Source organism: Berghia stephanieae, chromosome 1 (genome assembly GCF_034508935.2).
Source record: "Berghia stephanieae isolate SIO BIC M18660-M18661 chromosome 1, UCSD_Bste_1.3, whole genome shotgun sequence".
Taxonomy (NCBI): Eukaryota; Metazoa; Mollusca; class Gastropoda; order Nudibranchia; family Aeolidiidae; genus Berghia; species Berghia stephanieae.
This window is the reverse complement of record NC_088360.1, coordinates 112034109-112056412: the sequence shown is the minus strand read 5'-3', so window position 1 is coordinate 112056412 and position 22304 is coordinate 112034109. Positions and strand designations below refer to the sequence as shown.

Here is a 22304-nt window from a genome sequence, read left to right as displayed (position 1 = left end):
AACAATGACTGCACAATCCACAATGAAAAATTTTTAACTGCAACTAATTACCTGGGCATAACAATTGACAAGTTAAAGTGGAACCCACGTATTAAAAAGATATACAACAAAGCCAATAACACCCTTAGCTTTCTACGTCGGAACCTATCATCATGTCCCACAACTAAAAAGTATTTGTAAGGTGTGTTTTAGAATACAGCAGCAGTATATGGGACCCAATTACATCAACATCGATCAATAAAAAAATATGATACAAAGAAGGGTCTGACAGTTTAAAAGCCATGATGAAACATTTAAAATGGACCCCACATATTGAAAGGAGAAAGATACAAAAGCTGAATATGTTGTTCCAGGACTGACAGGGAACCATCACCATCCCTATTAATACATCGAAGAACCAGGGAAGAAAAGTAAATGCATATGCACTGCCATATTTCAGAATCAATGCGCACAAACAGTCGTTGTTCCTTACTGCTATTTGCGTATGGAACAGCATCCCTGAAAATGTCAGAGCTACCAATTACCCGACAATACTCCATAGTTATTCAAAACACGACCAGTTTAAAACAAATAAATAGATAATACGTCAATGCCACCCATCACATCAAGTTGTGTCAATCTTCATCACATGAAACAGCAACTATTTTGGATTGGATTGGATTGGAATGATTATTCAATCCTACTGAGAAAAACAGTTAACTTATAAAGCTCAGTAAAGTGAGCATAATTTTCTCTCCAGAGAAACAAACATCTTTTGGTGGTGGTCATGATAAACATCGTAACCAAGTTGAGAAATTACCCATCATGAAAAAAAATTATAAAATTACCTTTTCACACGCACTTTGTCCACTGGGCTCAAAGCCTGACACACTTTCATCCATCATGCGCAGAGCTTTTTGGAAAGCCTCCTCAAACTTGCGACCAACTGCCATCACTTCTCCGACACTCTTCATGGAACTGCCAATCTGGTAAATAAACAAACAAACAAAACAAACAAAAACAATCAAAAGATATTTAGCAATATGAACTATAGTACTTCAACTAGTGTGAGTCTTTGTCCCTCCTACAATATCCTGAATACAAAAATCACCTTCATCTTCAATAGCAAGAAGAAGTAGAAATGTCCTTATTATGTACTTGTAACAATAAATCACTTTATTATATCAAGTTGTTATTCTTAGATTTCATTACCCCCCCTCCCCCCCTCCCCCCTCTTCTCTCTTGACATAATAATTTCTATGACTTACCTTTGTGGAAACCCGAGAAAATTTCCTCAAGTCCCATCTAGGGATCTTCACAACGCAGTAGTCCAAGCTGGGCTCAAAGCAAGCTGTTGTTTCTCCTGTCACAGAGTTCTTCAGCGATGGCAATGGTTTGCCTAAAGCAAGTTTGGCTGCCACATAAGCCAAGGGATAGCCTGTTGCTTTGCTGGCTAAAGCAGATGAACGTGACAATCTAGCATTCACTTCTATGATGTAATACTGAAATGATGAAATGAAAAGAAAAAATTAAATCCATAAATTTTTATGAAAAAGCATTGAAAAACACAATACTACAAAATAAATATAATATCCTTAAATAAATTTGAGGAAAATTGCAAAGTTGTCACTACACCAAATCTTATTTATAACCTGTCGTTTTCAATAAAAGTATTTTTAAAATATAAATTTCAAAAGTAAAATACATGATGCTGTTAAAATTTTCATTTGATGCTCATTTAAACATATTCTAGGTTAATCAAAAAGCAGCATCTCTGTTTTAAATTCTATACCCAGTCTTGAACCCACAATCTAAAGACAAATGTTGTGTGAAATAATGTGAGGAGCTCTCGGGAAATGTATCTAAGAAAATTCAGCTATTGGTATGTGAAAGGGTAGACAATTCTCTATATTTTGCTGCAAAAATTGGCTGGGTTATGGCCATGTGTAAAAAAAAAAAAAGACTTCAAAGTGTACAAAACTTCTCAGGACGTTTCGGAGATGGAGCTAATTTTAGCTGTCTTATCCTCTGAGTCACTGTAGATTTTGGTAAAGCTCCCGGAAGTGTCAATTATCTTCTGGTGAAGTAATCTTGAATCAACAAATCAATTTGGTAGTGAGGATGATGTGGAGTTGGTGGTTGTAGTTGTAGTGGTAGTGATGATGATGTGGTGGTGGTGGTTTTGGTAGTAGTGATAGTGATGATGATGTGGTGGTGGTGGTTGTAGTAGCAGTGGTAATGATGATGATATGGTGGTGGTGGTGGTGATGGTGGCTGAGGTAGTAATGGTAGTGATGATGCGGTGGTTTTTTTTTTTGTTTGTTTTTAAGGGTTTTACGGCGCTTGCAACACATTAAGGTCATATCAGCGCCAGTAAAAAGGAAGAAAATGGGATAGCAAAAAGTTCTAGAATTACAATAAAGCATCCAAGAAAAGGGAAGACAAAGGGGAATTGGTTCAAATAAGAAACAGGTGTAGATTCCAAAAGCACTCTATCAAAGTACTTAGTTTGAGATCACTAAAAGTCTGTTTTGTTTGTTTTTAAGGGTTTTACGGCGCTTGCAACACATTACGGTCATATCAGCGCCAGTAAAAAGGAAGAAAATGGGATAGTAAAAAGTTCTAGAATTACAATTAAAGTACAAAAGAAAAGGTAAGACAAAGGGGAACTGGTTCAAATAGGGAACAGATGTAGATTCCAAGAGCACACCGCCAAAGTACTTAGTTTGAGATCACCTAAAAGTCTCATCCAGACACGACACAAGCACAGGTCCCAACTATGAGGAATACACTCAAATGTTTACCAATCATATAATATAATATGTAAACTAAACATAATAAAATGCATAACAGAGAAATGATTTACAAGGAAAAAAATATCATCTCCCAAAACTATAACTATACATTCGACTGTTTCCCTCCCAGCCAAGGACTCCAGCAAGGATCAGGACAAAGTAATCTCATTCCAAGACAATGACAGGAAACAATTGGAAAACGGGTATGGGGGGATAGAAGACACAGCATGTACCTCCCTGCCCACTATGGGAGATCAGAATCCCCACCCAGTCACTAAAAGTCTCATCCAGACACAAGCACAGGTCTCCGCTAAGAGGAACACACTCAAATGTTTTACAAATCATATATAATATAAAGAAAGCATAATACAGTGCATAACAGAGAGATGATTTACAATGAAAAAAAATATCATCTCCCAAAACTAACTATCCATTCAACTGTTTCCCTCTCAGCCAGGGCATCTGGCCTGGACCAGGACAAAACCAAGTAATCTCATTCCAAGACAAAGACAGAAAGCATGTTGGAAAACAGATATAAGGGGATACAAGACACAGTATGTACCCCCCTGCCCACTATGGGAGGTCAGGAACCCCACCCAGGATGATGTGGTGGTTGCAGTAGTAGTGGTAGTGATGATGTGGTGATGGTGCCTGTAGTAGTAGTGGTTGTGATGATGATGATGTGGTGGTGGTTGCAATAGTGGTAGTGATGATCATGTGGTGGTGATGGTGGTTGTAGTAGAAAAGGTAGTGATGATGATGTGGTGGTGGTGATTGTAGTAGTAGTGCTAGTGGTGATGATGTGGTGGTGGTTGTAGTAGTAGTAGTGATGGTATGGTGGTGGTGGTGGTTGTAGTAGTAGTGGTAGTGATGATAATGTGGTGGTGGTGGGTGTAGTAGTAGTGGTAGTAATGATGATGATGTGGGTGGTGGTGATTGTAGTAGTGGTGGTAGTGATGATGATGTGGTGGTGGTTGTAGTAGTTGTTGTTGTGATGATGATGTGGTGGTGTGGTTGCAGTTGTAGTGATGACGTGCTGGTGGTTATAGCCGTAGTTGTAGTGATAATGATGTGGTGGTGGTGGTTGTAGTAGTGTTAGTTCAGATGATGTGGTAGTATTGGATGTAGTTGTAGTAGTGATGGTAGTGATGATTATGTGGTGATGGTGGTTGTTAGTGATGATGATGTTGTGGTGGTGGTGGTTGTGGTATAGTAGTGGTAGTGATGATGATATGATGGTGTTGGTTGTAGTAGTAATGGTAGTGATAATGAGTTGCAGTAGTAGTGGTAGGGATGATGGTGGTGGTGGTGGTTGTAATAGTGGTGGTAGTGATGGTTGTAGTAGTAGTGCTAGTGATGATGATGTAGTGGTGGTGGTTGTAGTAGTCGTGGTAGTGATGGTTATGTAGTGGTGGTGGTTGTAGCAGTAGTGGCTGTGATGATGATGTGGTGGTTGGAAAGCGGGGAGGGGTATCCTTGGAACTTTTTGCTTCAGACCGGAGTTTTGGCATCTCTGAACTATCATATCGTAAAATCCTCATTTTCATTGGAAAGTCCAAAACACCCTTTATTAGTCATTTCACGAAAGTATTTCCACAGAGCGCCTCACATATATTAAATATTATAATGGTAGCTGACCTGTTGTGAGAATGGATTAAGGGCGTACTGAATGTTACATTCACCAACCACTCCAAGGTGCCGAATGACCTTAATAGCTGTGGTGCGTAACATGTTGTATTCAAAGTTGGTCAGTGTCTGACTTGGGGCCACCACAATACTCTCTCCTGTGTGAATGCCGAGGGGGTCCACATTTTCCATGTTGCAGACCTGAAAATAGATATGTCAAAATCATACTACTAGAATTATCTTAAAATAAAACTAACTTGCAACCCCCTTTCCACAAGAATTATTTTACCCTTGAACTGAAAAAAGTGATGGCAGGATTGTCAAATCCTTATAGGATTCCTGTGTGCATTTTATTTTCCTTGCATTTTTCCTTATGAAAATTGAGGGATATTTGGTAAGAAAATAGTGTATATTATGTAGAAAAGCTTCAGAATTTCTTTTCAAAAAGTACTGAAATCAATTTATTTAATCGATTTTGACATCTATCTATTGCTGCACCTGAAAAATAGGGTCTAAAGTGAATCGTTCCTTCCTTTGCAAATCATTTATCTTTTTATTAAAAATTTTCAAAACTGAGACCATTTCAAAGCAGATGGTTAATGGAACATTAAAGCATTTTGAGCAAATTTAGTGGATATTGCGCTATAAAAGTTTTTAAACAAGAGAAAATTAGGACTATAAATGGGTCTGGTATTCTTCAATTAGTACTCATCTTATCAAAACAAATATATAACATATAAATCATTTCAGGATAAAAGCAATACTGAAAGAGTGATATTCCAAGAACATCATGGCAAGCGTAAGTCAATATCATGATATTGACCCTTTACACCTTCTCTTTTTGGACTTGTGCCATGTTCATGAGCCACCACACAGAAAAACCATATTGATTTTACTACTATTCTATAAAACAACTTACTGTGATACAATTGTCATAAGCATCTCTGACCACCTCATACTCCACTTCCTTCCAGCCTTTCAGAGATTTGTCAACCAAAACCTGGGATGTGTGGGCAAATGCATGGTTTACCAAACCGATAAGCTCTTCTTTGTTGTCTGCAAAACCTGAGCCCAAGCCACCCAATGCAAACGCAGCTCTTATCAAGACGGGGTAGCCAAGTCTCTCAGCTGCTTGAACTGCCTATGCACAGGTATATAAATAAAAACACACAAAAAAAAAACATACATTAAATCAAATATATGATGCAGTGGTAGTGCATAAGTTAAAGGTGTTAGAAACATCATAAGGGGATAGCTGTATGGGGAAAAAGACAAAAATATCTGCAAATTATTATATTGTGTGAAGAAAACAAATTGTGAGAAAAACATGCTTTTTGTCAATAACCAATGAAAAATCAGTCTCATCAGGTTAATTTTTCGGCTCATCTTTAGATTTTGGATTCTATAACAGAAAAATGCCGTTCTTTTTTTACATAAACAAGAAATAATTTTCATTTGTCTCAACCCTTAAAACAAGGCATCACCCCACATTTCCCACAACTGTCCCTTACTGCATCGTCCATTGTTTCCTAATAACAAATCACCATAGTAATATTTATTTTTACAAAGAATAACTTCATATTCATAACCGATGGAACTTTTTTTCTAATGAAAAGGAAATTCTTATTTAATTTCCTTTTTACTGGAACAATTTATCTCTTTAGTGCTTTATTTGAAGAAAAAAAATGATTTAAAAACACCACCAGAAAAGTGTCCAATACTGTGTTTTGCGGTCTGGTTTGAAATAACAATTTTTAAAACATATTCTTGCTCAATTTTATGAGAATTGAAGATCAATGAATTTGTCAATCAAAGAGGGCAAAATTGTTTTAAATTTGAATTGAGAAGAAAAAACCCCGCTCTGAGTGAATAATAATATGTTTGACTCTATTAAATTCAATGAGTAATCAACTGCCCTAATCCTAATCAGGTACGGTCAATTCTGCTTAATCACACACCCTCTGGAGTTCGGTTTAGTGTGTCGATTAAGCGGAGAAGCTAATAACAGCATCTAAGCCCCAGCTTTCATGTGCAATTCATGTGGGACCTCTCCTTCTGGGTTGTCTATGGGCTTGGGACCGTCATATTCAATATATAGCCTTTTTGGGCTTCTTTTTAAAAAAATGTTTTTTCATGTTTTACCGACAATAAAATGTGACATTATTGTTTATAAGAACAATAGTCGTGAAGAGTTGATTGCTTTATATTCTGTGCAAACTGTTTATAAACCCTTGTCTCCAATCCTGCCAATGTAGATCATCTGTCAAGCGTTCTTAGATTTAGCGGCATTGTTTGCCACCATGTCAAGTTTTTCAGTGTTTGTCAGGGGTGGTTTGTCACATTCTGATGACTCATCCTCATCTTCATTTTCCAGGCATTGTCTTTTGTGTGGCTGAATGGAGCTCAGTAGCTCCTGAGATATCAGTTCATCGCTGATGGGTACATTGTTGTCCATTGTAAAGAATTGATGAATGCTTCAGCTGAAAAGTTGTGTGGAATGGGAACAGCATCGGTGATTTCATAAGGCTGTTGGTTGTCACTGCAATCAAGGTGTAGCGATGAAGCGGAGCGATTATATATAGAAAAAAATTCCGTTTTTCAGGAATGAGTAGCCTATAAACGGAGTGTGCGATTAAGCGGAGTCAACTGTATAATGATAATGTCAGACCAAAGCAGACACTATAAAGTTAAAATATATCATATGCAATTTATTAAAATAAGATATACTTTATTGATTCTGATAATGGCAATTATCATGTATGTCACATATCAATCATCCTACCATTTACATTTATGCATTATTAAAGAGATTTAAGATAGGCTAAAACTTCATAATCTTAATCAATTTGAACATAAATTCCATTTTGACACCTGGTTCATCCCAACACAATACCATATGATAGAGTATTTTTGTTTGATATTATGGGTGGCATATTACATAATGGCCAGAAAAACTGAAAGTCCCATATCACAAAAGAAGGTGAAAATGCATTAATCATAACATATGGCATTATGTCAGAAAAAAAAAGTTCTTGCTAGTTAATTGTTAATTATCTCAAATAATACCTGTTCTGTGGAATAAGCTGCCTCGCTGGGTGCGATGTGTTCTGATATTTCCTCCATCTTCTCCGCAAATATTTTCCTGTCTTCTGTCCACTCAATCGATGAAACAGGAGTTCCCAGCACCTTTACCCCATACTTCTCCAACACACCGTTCTTTGTGAGGGCAACTCCACAGTTCAAGGCAGTTTGCCCTCCAAAGGTCAAAAGTATGCCTTCAGGACGCTCAGACTGGATAATCTAGAGAAAAACAAAAATACATTTCCTCGACTCAATCACTGACCAGTCAATTACTCTCCAACCTTAGAAAAGGAACATTTTCATCACAAATTAATTACTTTTATCTCTAAACTTCACACACACACACACACACACACACACACACACACACACACACACACAACCACCAAAAAAATTTTTTTTTAAATCAAACTTTTTCATTTCCTTTTTTTTTCTTGTTTCTACATTTACACTTGACATTTCACTGGCTGTTTTTGTGATCTACTTATGGGTTGAGTGAACAAGATTCATACATCCTAAAGAGGTGCAAACTAAGGGGTAACTGGTCTACCACAGTCTGAAAATGAAAAATCTATTCAGGGTTTGCTTCTTGCATAAGGTAATTGTATTATAACTGTTCAATAAAACATAGAAAAGATAAATGGCTTTCAAAGTAGCCACATAAACAGTTTAGAAAATATAATTGACATTGCATGAACAAAGATTGCTGGACCTACCTGTGTAACATATTCTGGCGTGATGGGCAGAAAGTAAATTTTGTCAGCCAGACCTTGAGATGTCTGTACAGTGGCAATATTGGGGTTTATCAGAATGGTCCGGATATTTTCTTCTTTCAGTGCTTTAATGGCCTAGGGAAGGATGATTGTAAACCAATGTATTGATAAATAACCACTGTACCTTTGAATTATTTGTGATGTGCTGTAATGTGCAAGCTGTTATCAATTAATATAGAGGATTACTTTGTTATCATATCATCACTTTAAGCCTTTGACACTTTTCACAGTTTCTATAAGAACTCCAGACTTTTCTCAATGGTACAAGCTCCTCTCTGAATTACAATCAAATCATGCAATGAGGATTGTCGTAGGAAGCTTTTCTTTATGTCAGTTCACTTTTGACCTATGTATAACTGAGGTCAAAAGCCTAGTTCATGGACAGCGTGATGCTCTTGTCTCATCTAATTTTGTCAGAGAGGGCAGTTTCAACTTGGTGTTCAAAATGAATGTATTGTGAATCTATAGACAGGTCTATCTAATTGGGAATCTATAGACAGGTCTATCTAATTTCTGTTTTTTTTCTTCTTTATCTAATGGCAAAAATTGTATTTAAGACTTATTCTTAAAAATGTATGAGACATGAATTGAATTAGTCTCTATATCTGATTACAACTATAAAGTTTTGACTCTTACTTAAGGTGAAAACCTCTAATTAGTCAAAAATTCTTGGCTATCATCATTTGATGCTTGAATATATAAAAAAAAAAAAAAACCCAAAGAAAACAAAAGTATGATAACTTTAGCCAACCTCACCTGGGATCCAGAGTAATCAAATTCACCAGCCTGTCCAATGGACAGACCACCAGAACCAAGGATGAGGATTTTCTTTGGGGTGACCTCTTTGGAAGGGGTACGAGGGACACCAGAGGGACACAGTTGATTCTGAATTCTGTCTCTCAGAGATCCTGGCTCCCCAGCCTTGTGTGAGCATACATGCTCAAGGAACACATCAAAAAGTACCTCAAGATCCTGAGGTCCAGCAAAATTTTCTGGATGGAACTGAACACTGAAAATTGGTTTTTCGTCATGGACCATACCCTCATTTGTATTGTCATTGGCATTTGTAAACAATTTCCTCCACCCTTTAGGGAGAGATTGTGTGTCTACAGCAAATCCATGATTCTGACTGGTTATATAGCACCGAATGCTATCTTCATACAAACATGGCTGGTTGTGGCCTCGGTTGCCATATCTGGTAAGGAAACAGAATGACTTAATGTAAAAATAGAATTTAAAAAAAAAAAACAACTTGATAGTTGGGAATTTAAAATATTGCTTTTTAAAACAAAAAAATTGGCTTCTATCATTTTTCACGGGGGTCCCGATAGCTCAGTTGGGAGAGCACTCGCTTCACATGTAAAGGGACTGAGATTGATCCCGGGCGAAGTCGAGATTTTTTTCTGACACCCATGTCCACCCAGCAGTGAATGGGTAGCTGAGTTTGCTAGATTTGGGGGAAAGTACTTTGTGTTAGACTAGTGTCATATCCAAAGGACAGCAAGCAATTGCTATTGTCCGTTTCACGCTATAGAAACTGAGATAAACTCCCGACTCCATGAGCCGAAAAAGGGCTCTGAATGACTACTTTAAAAAAAATCATTTATCACATCATATATTTTTTTGAACTGATCTCCATTTAAATTTCCTCACATCCAGTGCATTTTGTTTTGAATGGTTATGTTAGCTTTTAAACTACAATAACACAATATAAGTTTTAAATTCTGAGTTTTTAATGGTTCAACAGATAGGGTGTCTTTAACCTTTTCTATCCAGCAGAATATTAAAGCATGCCTGACAGAAAGTACTCTAGGGTACCATTCAAAGGATAGCAATCATTTCTGTCCGAAGAAGCTATAAAACCTCTGGGTACTTGAACTATTGTTTTGAGAGTTCAGCGCTTGCAACACTACTGGGTCATATAAGTAAACAATAAAAATGCAAATTCGAAAAGGAGAGAACAGAGAGGGGGGAGGAGAGAGATAGGCAAGAATCAAACCATTGTTATTGTTAGTGAATATTTAGCATAATTTTCAAGTCATTTCAGCACCAAAGAAAAAGCAAGACAAGGGGGACTGGTTAAATAGGTACAGAAGATTCCACGAGCAATCCACTAATGTGCCTATTTTGACAATATCTAAATGTCCCATCCAGGCACAATCAAAGGATTTGGCTATGAATGATAACTCAAATGTTTACAAAGTACAATATATTCAAAACTAATAATTATAATAGTACACAATAGAGAGATGATTTACAAGTAAAAAAAATAAAGGTACAAAACATTTGACTGGTTTCCCTCCCAGTTAAGGATTTATTGGACCAGTAAAAAACAAAAAAAACAAAACAAGCAGCCCAGAACAGACAGAGAGCAACATGGAAAGGGAAACCAGATATGAGGAATAAACAGTTACAGGAGGTAACCTCTCCATCCACCAGGGAAGGACTGAAATTATTTTAAAAATGATCCAGAAGCTTAGATTGAAAAAAAAAAAAAAGAATAGCAGAAAGAGCTTCTTAAAGTGTCACATACTGGACAAAGCTAGTCATGCATTGGAGTGGTTAGGTGAAAGGACAGATTTGTAATTTGATTTGTCAACATAAGCATTTTGAAATCTGTATTTGACATATCTAAATCAATACATTGACAAAAAAAACAAACAACCATTCTATAAGTCTTTTAATCTTTAGATTTAGTGAATTATCACAATGAAATCATTTTGCTCCGACGTGACATGACACGTAATAGCTGTATGTGCCCATTGGTAACAATGGACATAAATTCAGCGAAGAAAATAAAGCATGTATCAAAAAGAACCTTACTTCATTTTGAAAGTGGAAGCTCCAATAGCCAGAGCCAGCAACTGGTGTCCCAGACAAATACCAAAGACAGGTTTGCAATTTGGCTGGGATACGATGTCTTTGATATGGGATATGGTCTGGTCACACATGGTGGGGTCACCTGGACCATTGCTCAGGAACAGCCCATCATAGTCTGTGAATGGAGAGGACATTTATAACAAACAGTATGAAGAAGGCATGCACCTGGGAATAAATCAAATGAGGATAGCAATAGCGATGACAATCATGCTTTTATCAACTAATCCTTCAAGTGGATCTGAGCAAGACATAAATAAAATAAAACCTGTCAAACACCAATGGGAGTGTACTTTCAAATCCTCATAAATGTCCAGAATCTTTAATACAAGAGGACATAAACTTGAGATTGTACTTTATAAATATTAGGTTTCCTTTTTAATATGCAGATTCATATTTGATATCCATGCAACTTTAAGTAAGGAGTGATTGGGTTTTTTTTTTTTGTTTTTGTTTTGCCACACTGAAGATCTTTTCCACCACTCTCCCCTCCTCGATTTAATAAGAAGACAGAAAAAAGAAAAAAAAAAGAGTTGAACTTTAGAGAAGATGATTGTACATGGCCTGATATAAAGTTTATAATATTTAACATTGTCGTTAATTGAATTTATGTCCAATCTGATATCCCAGTTATCAGAGGGGAAATAATAAGGGGAATAATTGGGGCCCAGACATTCGCTTGTTATTTCCATCAATTTGTTTAAAAGCATGTTTGTTTTTCTGTGTGTGTTACTGTACTTCTATTTTGCTTTTTTTTTTTTTTAATAAAAGAAAGAAAAGAAATGAAAACCTGCATGTATAAATGATATCACTCTATTAGCGACCAGTATATCGTAAACTATTTCCAATAGAATTGAGAAGGAACTTGCCAGTCATTTTGATTGGGTGGTTCCAGGGCACCACAGTCAGAGATGCTCCTCTTTTGCAGAAACAACGAATCTGATTGTACTTCAGTCCACAATCAACAGCCACTATCTTTGGGTGGCCGCTGGGATTGTAAGTGACAGGAGCCTGAGAGAAGATAACCACCATCATTTACTTAAAGAAGTTAAGAAGTATGGAAAATCTAATCAGTACCCCCACTATTCTTCACAAAGATGATTGGATGTAATAAATACATAAAATTCTTTCCTCAGTAAGATAATCAAATATTATTGATAGAGACACAATTCAACAATTGTGACAATATCATTTCACAATTGTCTTAAAGAAGAAAGCAAATTAAAACAAAAAACTGAATGATAAAAAAAAGAAAAAAAAAAAAAAAAAAAACACTTAACAAAAGCAATTTAAATTTGAATCTAAAATGTGCATTTATATAAATCTATGATACATTCGAAACAATTAACAAACCTTTGAGGACACTTCTGCTACTAGATTGAATCTGTTTGGGTCCTGAAAGTCTACAGCTCTGGGGTCCACTTTTCCAACAATTAACTGAAATAAGTGAGAGGAGAGAGAAAGTTTTAAAAAAGACGAATATCAAGATGTCTCCATCAAGAAATATATCACTGCCATATAAAATAAAAATATGTAAGACATATCTTTCATTAAAAATACAATATTCAACATTGACTTTGCTGTTATTACTCTCAATTATGAGTTAATCTCAAGTCAAAATTTATAAGATTTACATCATGCACGACACTTTTTCCGTGCACCTTCCAGGCTACAACTATCTTTTATTCAGTAAAAATTAAATTATGGTTAAAGGAAGTGATGAAATTAATAAGGAAAGTTTTCTCTTCAGTTTGTTTCATTTGGTTTCATATGTTGCATGCACGCAATGTATTTGTTTAAAATCTCAGAGAAGCTGTAAGACAAAAATGGCTATTCCACCACTGCTGCTAGCTTGCCTTGTAGAACATCCACTTTCAACCAATTGAAACTTGATCAATATAAATATACAGAGATGCCAAGTTAAATTTGGCTAACAGAAATTTCAGACATCCCTCAGAGGAATTTCAATGCCGAAAGAGGAATTTTGGCATACAAGAAAAAGGAATTGGGATGGCATTTGGCATTGTATAGTTCTATATAGATAACTAATTAGACCCATATGATCTGTAAACACAATGCAAAATACAATCCCAAAGTCCCTTTATTTCAAATAAAGTAAAGCTCCAAATCCTGGTGGCTATAGTAGTGGTGGTAGTGATGATAAATGGGTGTTGGTTGTAGTAGTATTGGTAGAGATGATGATAGTTGTAGAGATAGTGGTATGATGTTGACGTGGTGGAGGTGGTAATAGAAGTAGTTGTAGTAGCAGCAGCAGTAGTAGTAGTAGTAGTAGTAGTAGTAGTAGTAGTAGTAGTAGTAGTAGTCGTAGTAGTAGTAGTAGTAGTAGTAGTAGTAGTAGTAGTAGTAGTAGATGTCGTGGTGGTTGTAACAGTGGTATGAAGATGATTTGGTGGTGGTGGTAATTGTAGTAGTGGTAGTGATGATGATGTGTGGGTGGTGGTAATAGTAGTGGTAGTAATAATGAGGTGGTGATCGTGGTTGTAGTAGTGGTGGCAGCGATGATGATGTAATGGTGGTTGTAGAAGTAGTGGTGGTGGTAGTGATGATGATGTGGTGGTGGTTGTAATTGTAGTGATGATGTGGTAGTGGTGGTTGTAATTGTAGTGATGATGTGGTAGTGGTAGACATGTAGTGGTAGACATGACAAATTGAAAACTTCAAATTTAGTAATTTTATGTCAATTTTTAGTAATTTGACAAGGAAATTTGTAATTTCTGAAATTGTGTACGAACAGCCACAATATTATTTTTAATATCATTATTATAGTAGTAATAGTAGTAGTAGTATAGTAGTAGTAGTAGTAGTAGTAGTAGTAGTAGTAGTAGTAGTAGTAGTAGTAGTAGTAGTAGTAGTAGTAGTATAGTAGTAGTAGTAGTATAGTAGTGGTAGTAGTAGTAGTAGTAGTAGTAGTAGTAGTAGTAGTAGTAGTAGTAGTAGTAGTAGTAGTAGTAGTAGTAGTAGTAGTAGTAATAGTAGTAGTAGTAATAGTAGTAGTAGTAGTAGCAGTAGTAGTAGTATAGTAGTAGTAGTAATAGTTGTTGTCCTTCTTATCATTATTATTATCATTAAGTATTACTGAGAATTAAAAATTCGTAATTTTCATAAAATTTAGTATTTGGCTATGAAATTTGTCTAAAATTCGTAAAGTTTGTAAGATTCGGCATGTATGTAGTGGTGGTAATTGTAGTGGTAGCGATGATGTGGTGGTGAAAGTGGTTTTGTAGTAGCAGGGGTAGTGATGATGGTGTGGTGAGTGGTAGTAGTTGCAGTGGTTGTGGTAGCAATGATGATGTGGTGGTGGTTGTAGTAGTGGTTATAGAGATGATGTGGTGGTAATTGTGGTTGTATATTAATGTTGGTAGTGATAATGATAATGTGATAGTGGTTGTAGCGGTAGTGGTGGTGGTGATGTGATTGTGGTAGTGGTGATATGGTGGTGGTGGTTGTAGTAGTAGTGGCAGTGATAATAGTGTGGTAGTTGGAGAGGGAGGGGGGTAACCTTGGAACAATAATATGGCATCACCGGCATTTAACAAAAGCTGCCCGTAACCGAAATTTTTTGCTCCAGACTGGATATTTTTTCTGGTGAAACCAGAGTTTTGGCATCACTGAATATATATGGCAGTATTTTGATTAAAAGGCCTTTTTAAATCCTTACCTTTGCAAGCATAGTCCCTTTCTCCCTTATTTTCTTGGTAAGAGCTCTTGTGTCAATCCCTGGCAAAACAAAAGGTGTGAAATGCAAATGTGATTGTCTACATGAAATGCAGGGCTAAACATTTTCAGTTCATATCAATACAAAGGACACAGAAGATGGTGCACAAAAAAGGCAGTGAAATAGATATAGAGTTCCTCACTTTATACAACACCCTAGGGTCATAAACATCAGAAAGAAATTATGTACCAAAAAAGAGGAAGGGGGGAGTATTTGTAGTAAATAATCTGACAATCATCACTTACCCTGTATACCAGGTACATTTTGTTGTTTCATCCACTCCGACAATGACCTGACAGCACCCCAATGACTGTAATCTTGTGATAGGTCACCAACAACCAAGGCAGCTGCATGTATTTTGGTAGACTCAAACCAATGTGGCAGACCCCACTGGTCCTTCTCATCACTTCCAACTCCATAATTACCAATCAAAGGATAGGTCAAGACCAGTAGCTGCCTGTGGTATGAGGGATCTGTTAGAGATTCAGGATAGCCAACCATGCCTGTCTGGAAAACTGAAATTCAATCGGACACCAATCAGTTAACATTGCACATTTCAACATCCTATATACTATTAATACATCAGAATCCTGTGTGTTCCCTATAATAAGGTGATGAAAATGTTGTGCTTGTAATGATGTTGCTATAGATTGTGATATTGCTGTTGTGAATAAAGTAGAGACGATTAGGATGGTTAAGTATATTTTCATGGCCATAAATGAGAATTGAATTTCGTGGTTTCGGAGGGAGAGGTAAATCCATTTGACTGAGGACATGAGGGGCCCAAGCTTTCTAGGGAGGTTAGGGGCAGTTATAAACAGTTATAAGGGGATAGAAGACACAGTATGTACCCCCCTGGGAGGTCATGAACCCCACCCAGAGAGAGAGAGAGAGAGAGAGAGAGAGAGAGAGAGAGAGAGAGAGAGAGAGAGAGAGAGAGAAAGAGAGAGAGACACAGAGAGAGAGACACAGAGAGAGAGAGAGAGAGACAGAGAGAGAGACAGAGAGAGAGAGAGAGAGAGAGAGAGAGAGGGAGGGAGGGAGAGAGTGCATGTACGTTATGACACTGGAATCGTTCACAGTTGGAATCAACCAACACAAGGGATAAGTATCATTTTTTTTAAATTGTATCATTTACTTTATAATGCCTTAAATATTATATGATTTCAACACTTCATTTCGTTTTTTCTTTTCTTTTCTTTATACGGAGTGACTATTTCTCTGAATGCTCGGGAAAATAAACTTGACCTTTATTTATCCGAACGGTTTCCGTTCTAAAGATTTGTTGGTTATTTGCGAGTGTTTGTATGATGAATGTGAGTATATAAGCATTTTTGGGGTTATCTTTTGCCAATGGTTGGGTGCTCTGTCTCCTATTCCCACTGTGCTGTTACACTTCTATCCTGCGTTTGTATTGTTCTGTCCTTACAACCTCTATATCCTTTCCTGCACTCTCTCCTGTGTTTCTATACATAAGTGTGTGCTTGAGTCTGAGCGTGTGTGCATTTTTTGAGAGGTTTTCTTTTGCCGATGGGGAAATCCATATATACATATAATATGTATCAGATTATTTGAAAGCGGCAATATCTACTAATACAGTGCTATTTGAGGTGAAAGCATTGGGATCAATTGTTATCTTTACATATCAAGTACTTTCGCACGTGTGGTTTGGCATGGATCCCACAACACTAACTCAAAGGGTATTTTTTTTCTTGCTTTGTCTTCAAATCCAAACTTTCTGTACACTTCTATTGAGTTTGTAACCTCTGTTCCAGTCTTGGGACTTCGATTTTTTTGTTATTTAGATCTACTTCTGTTCTCTCTTCTATAGAGCAGCGCTGCCTAAAAAATGGTAGCTTGACAATTTGGCGAGAATTCCCTGTCCATTAATTTACTTTTCCATTGACGTCACGTCCGTAATCCATAAGTGTTGCGAGCACCAGGTAATAAAATAACCAGCACACGAGTCCAACTGAGTCCAAGCGGCGATAGGCTACTCCGAGCATTTGGAGAAATGGAGTTCAAGTTTATTTTCCCAGGCATTGGGAGAAATAGTTGGCCTTTCTTTTTTTTAAAAATATTTTGGACAATCTTCATCTGTCACAGTGGTATTGGGTTTACTAAGGTAAAATTATTATTATTATCATTTTGGATAAACTAAAATGACATGTTTGAAAATATTATCATCATCCATCGTGGCTTGTGCTCTTGAGTACGTTGCCAGTCAGCTGTCTCCACGAATCACGATCCTCTGCGGTGCGCATGAAATCTGTGTTGCTTTTTATGTCACATTTGGCCATTCTTAGGTTATTTAAATAAGTCATTCTTTGTCTTCCTCTAGCTCTCTTTCCTTCGATCATCCCAGATGTTCCAACTTTTCTATTCCGTCTCTTCTCCACACATGTCCCAGAAAGCGAAACTGCCTCTTTCTGATGTTATCGATCAGTATTCTTCCCTTTCTCACCTTCTCCAACACTTTCTCATTCATACACCTGTCTGATACCCTCAACATTCTTCTATACACCCACATCTCAAATGCCTCTAACCTCCTCGTACATTCTTTGTCAAGCGTCCACGTTTCACAACCGTATATGTTTCTACTACTTTCATTCTGGTCTTCAAGTTTAGGTTGTTGTTTGACACAACTGGTCGCATTTTATGGAACACGTTTTTTGCTATTGCTATTCTTTGTTTTATATCGTCTATGTCATGTGCGTCATGGGTGATGATAGTGCCTAAATATTTAAATTTCTTTATTTGCTTGACAAGTGGAAGGTCGCGTTGTTGTCATTCTTTGAGACCACCATGCATTCGGTTTTCTTAATATTTAGTTCAAGGCCCATCTCTTCACTTTTGCACACCACTATATCTAAAATTTCTGGAGAGTAGGCCATCAGAGTACCATCGTCTGCATATCTTATGCTATTCATATTTTGCCCTCCAACGACGACGCCTTTCATATCTTCAATTTCTTTGAATATTATTTCAATATATGTTACGGTGCATGAGAAAATCAGTCGCTTGGTGAAGAGATTCGAGCTGAGATATTGCCTATTTTAGTTCGAAGGTCAATTTTTATCAAAAATGAGTTCTTGTCATAAATGGTTAAATCAATCATTTTTATACATATTCGTGAAATATTAAAGTTTAATTTCACTTCTAAATATTTTATTTTAATTATTTTTTACAGCTAGTCTAGTTGAAAAAGTATGAAATTTGAGAAAAGTCGCTCGATATATATCCCATTTTTAGATCTCGCGGACGGACATTAGTTTTCTAAGAATCCAGTATGCAATTCTATATTTTACGTATACAACATAAAATACACATACTTTTCCTCTGACAGAGGTGAATATGCTTGATTCAAGCTATCTCAACTTTGAGAGCCATTTTCTCAAAATAAGGTTTCCAGACCCTGACCCATACATCTGACCATAACTTCATGAAAAATCACCCGATTTACTTCAAATAAAGATTAAAATGCTCAGGGGAGTATGTGCTTTCAGAAAATGCAAAAAAAAATGCAAATCCAAAATTTTCACCAAGCGACTGATTTTCTCATGCACTGACACATATATGTTAAAAAGGTCCGGTGATAAGACGCAACCTTGTCTTACTCCCCAGTGATGCCAACAGAAATAAATGAAAAAGGAGGAAAATGATCGACGTCTCACCGTGCCCCCCAAAGGCGGGCTCAGGGTCAGGCTGCCGAAGGCAGCCTCCTACTAGGGGGGTCCGGGGTATGCCCCCCCCCCCCCCGGAAATTTTTTTTTTTAAGTGCCAAATTAAGGCTATCTGGGACTAATTCCCATGAATTTGGGAGCATTTATTATCCATTCAAAGATCAGGTGAAGGGGTCACAAAACACATAAAACTTTTTTTAAAAAATCTAATGTATATAATATTGCAGTTATATTTTTTGTGATATCACCATCATATTGTAATGATTACAAAAATTACAAGGATCATATTGTGTGTTAAGGTAGCAGATATGGTGATATATGACCATATGAAAATGTGTAAAAATAAGCTTTGTTGTTTCAACGATTCGCTAAATTATAATTTCGTTTTGTTTTTTGTTTATTTTTTTGCGAACGGAGGAAAAATGGGAGGACCCAAGGAAAAAAGGGAGGAACCTCCAAAAAGGAGGAATTCCTCGGATCCGCGGAAGATTGGCATCACTGACTCCCTTCTCGATGTTAAAGAAGTTCGATGTTTCATTATCCAGTTTGACACACGCTGTTTGATTCCAATATAAATTTTTCACAAGTCGAAGGTCTTTACTGTCTATACCGATCTTTTCTAAGATTTTGAATAGCGTATCGTGCTGTACTGAATCAAAAGCTTTGGAATAATCAATGAAGCATAGATAAAGTGATTTTTGTTTTTTGATTGACCGTTGCAGTAATGTAAAGATTGCATTTACCGTACCCTTTTCATTAAGAAAACCAAACTGCTCGTCACTTATCTCTGGAGAGATCTTGCTCCTCATTCTTTCCATAAGTATTCTTAACATAATTTTTGTGGCCTGGCTCATTATGCTGATTGTTCTGTGTTGGTCACAGTCAATAGTACCTTGTTTTTTGGGTATCTTAATGAATACCGATTGTCTTAAGACATTAGGTAATTCACCCTTTTCATATAAGACATTAAAGGCTTTTGTCAGAATGTCTATTCCCAGATCGTCGAGGGCGTCAATCAATTCTATTGAGAAGCTATCTTGGCCTACCGATTTCCCCTACTTGCAAAGAGATGAAAAAGGGGAAATCGGTAGGCCAAGAAAATATTATATCAACATTTTAAAAATTGGGCTACATTTTTGGTGACTAGAAAAAAATTAAGAAAATGAAGAAAAAAAAAGTTAGGTAATTTTTAGCCTTGGGGAGGCCTTCCGAAAGCTCCTCGTTCTAGCATTTCTTTCAATTTGTATTTTCACCGTGGACCTTTTGTCGTGCGTTTATTTATTCAATTTGTTAATATAGGCTATAGTAGCATTTTAAAAACTCTCAACTAAACCTCGATAGATTAGTGAAAGTTTAAACTTTCCTAATAATACGACCATTTTTTTTGTTTTGTGCAGTATTGAAAGCAGTCCAAGGTTGTTTTTTTGTTTGTTTTTCCTATTACTAATTAGGGTTTAGCTCGAGGTCTGAGGATTTTTTTTTCTATTAGGGTTAGTCATAATTCTTAGTAAAGGTGCTAGGGTGTTTGTTTTTCCTATTAGGGTCAGTTAAGGGGACTAGGTTTTACTTTTTGTTAGGTTAGTTGTGGGAATATTTGAGTTGTTTCCCTTAGCACGAGGAGCTTTCGGAAGGCCTCTCGTTCAATGAGTGAAATATTTGCTTCTGTTTCAGTAACCAAGAATCAAGAATGCAATGTGCCGCTCACCAACTTCTCCTGGGACACTGATTTGAGCCCCAAATGAGATTCCACGAAAAAGAGACCCATCCTCTAGATGAAGGAAAGCTTCACATTGGTCCTTCATGGTAAGCTCGGGACTTCTTTGGTGACTGGTGGGAAGTGGGATCAGCACGTGGGTCAACACACAAAGGATTAAAAATGAAAAATTCAGACAAACAACTATATATTCTAAAATCTGATGATTTAGTCGTAATCAGCACATAAAAATGGCTGGTTTGCAAGTTACAGATTTGATTTAGATAAGAAATGACGGTAATTCATTGAAACAAATTGTCGTGAACTATTCAGAAACTGTTGGCAGACATCAACACAATGTCCGCCATGCTGGCCCGGTTGCGCGCCGTATCGAACTAGTATGCCTGTTACTTAATTATACTCGTTCATCTTCATTGAACCCGCTGGCTTGAAAACATATATTTCACATAGTTATGAAAGTAGTCTGTATTTTAAAAAAGCAAACGATGATTCACAGACAAAACACAGATGATAAACTTTTTTAAAACTTTATTTTATATTGAGTTATGGGTTAGTATTGAATTATAAATCAATCACCTCACCCAGTATCGACACAGTTAGGTAGATTTACAATGAAAAGCGTTTCGCATTTCATAATAATTCATAATTTTATGAAGTAAAGTAAGAATTCCAACATGCTGTGTGGCTTTTGTTTGTTTGTTTGTTTGTTTGTTTTGTTTTGTTTTGCTGGGGGTTTTTTTGTAGGCATATCTCTTTTTAAAATGTGTTTTGTTTTTGTTTTTATTTGTTTTTTTGTTTTGTTTTTTTTTTTTGCTCTGTTTTTATTCTTAAATTATTTTTTTTAAATTGAGCTTTATGTAGAGCTATATCCACTAAATGTGCTCAAAGCGCTTTACAAGGGGTCCCTGGTCAACAGCAACATTCAACATGTAGGACGGGACATGACGCCTGTTAAGCGATATTACAATTTTTCGGACAAAGACAACGCTGTTAACGGCCAGGTACTCATTTTACACCTGAGTACAGTGAGAGAATGTGAGTAAAGAGCCTTTTCCAAGGACTGAACTATGCGCCGAGCGCGAGGCTCGAACCCAGGACCTTCCAACCCGAAAGAGAGTGTCATACCACTAGACCACATAGCCGCACATTCTATCTCTTATGTACAGTGGAAACCTGATATAACAGGGATGGTGGGACCAGAGCAAAAGTCCTGTTATAGCCGATCCCTGTTACATCAGAAATACAAGGGAAATAAGCACATAATTGACTTTTTCAAGTGATCTAATACAACGATTACCTCCCGTGCCAAAAAAAAAAACTGCATGCGATAGGAATAGGATTCAATAGTCGTACCGTCACTTCCTTCCTAATGACGTATGGTAACTTAGTAACACTGGCTCTAAACTATCGGAACAATGGCGGACGCCGTATGAAATATTTCTCCGGCGAGCTTAAAAGAGTATCCAGAGGAAAAAAACCCCATCAATTTGATCATGTTTTGACTTTTACACATTCTGATCACAAGGCATATGAAAAGGGAATGAAAAGTTCTCGCCAGCATGAAGAATAAAAAGTAAAGATTTTCTTTGTTTAGAACCAATATGGCCGCCGTTGCCGGGCGCGTGACATCAGACTACTGAATCCAATTGTGCGAAATGTAAATTATAACACATGTATAGATCTAGATATAACATTTTTTTTCTTCTTTTTTTTTTTACCTTTTTAAAATTTATTTCAAACTTTATTATTCATCAATGAAATAAAAGACAAGTGGGAACCAGTTGGCTTCAGACATGTGCCCCCCCCCCCCCCCACCCACCCACCCACCCAAAGGTACTATCCCTCCTTAGTCAGAACAAAAATTGTTTAAAATGAACATAATATTATATTATTATTATTATTTAAAGGGGGAAATTGAATGGGACCTTATCATAGTCATTGTTTGCGCCGCGTACGAGGCATAGACTTGCTTCCTCACCGTGCGACAAGGCCTAAAATTTAGCAGTTTTCCTTCTTGATTGTTCCCGTGTGAAAAGGCAT

The 22304-nt window shown here is 36.8% G+C and overlaps 1 protein-coding gene across 4 annotated transcripts in view; it reads right to left on the bottom strand.

The window, feature by feature from the left end:
• Positions 1–20625, bottom strand: part of LOC144962745 (multifunctional protein CAD-like) — a 59464-nt gene extending 38839 nt beyond the window's left edge. For all 4 annotated transcript variants that reach the window (XM_078895967.1, XM_078895966.1, XM_078895965.1 and 1 more), the window contains exons 1-13: positions 20256–20625; positions 15113–15382; positions 14811–14869; positions 12485–12568; positions 12001–12142; positions 11078–11249; positions 9011–9449; positions 8198–8329; positions 7467–7700; positions 5320–5541; positions 4413–4601; positions 1248–1481; positions 828–965 (exon numbers count right to left, since the gene is read on the bottom strand). In XM_078895967.1, coding sequence (XP_078752093.1) covers positions 828–965; positions 1248–1481; positions 4413–4601; positions 5320–5541; positions 7467–7700; positions 8198–8329; positions 9011–9449; positions 11078–11249; positions 12001–12142; positions 12485–12568; positions 14811–14869; positions 15113–15382; positions 20256–20352 — 2412 coding nt within the window. In that variant the 5' untranslated portion in view covers positions 20353–20625. The remainder of the gene's footprint in view (positions 1–827; positions 966–1247; positions 1482–4412; positions 4602–5319; positions 5542–7466; positions 7701–8197; positions 8330–9010; positions 9450–11077; positions 11250–12000; positions 12143–12484; positions 12569–14810; positions 14870–15112; positions 15383–20255) is intronic.
• Between the last annotated feature and the right edge of the window lie 1679 nt (positions 20626–22304).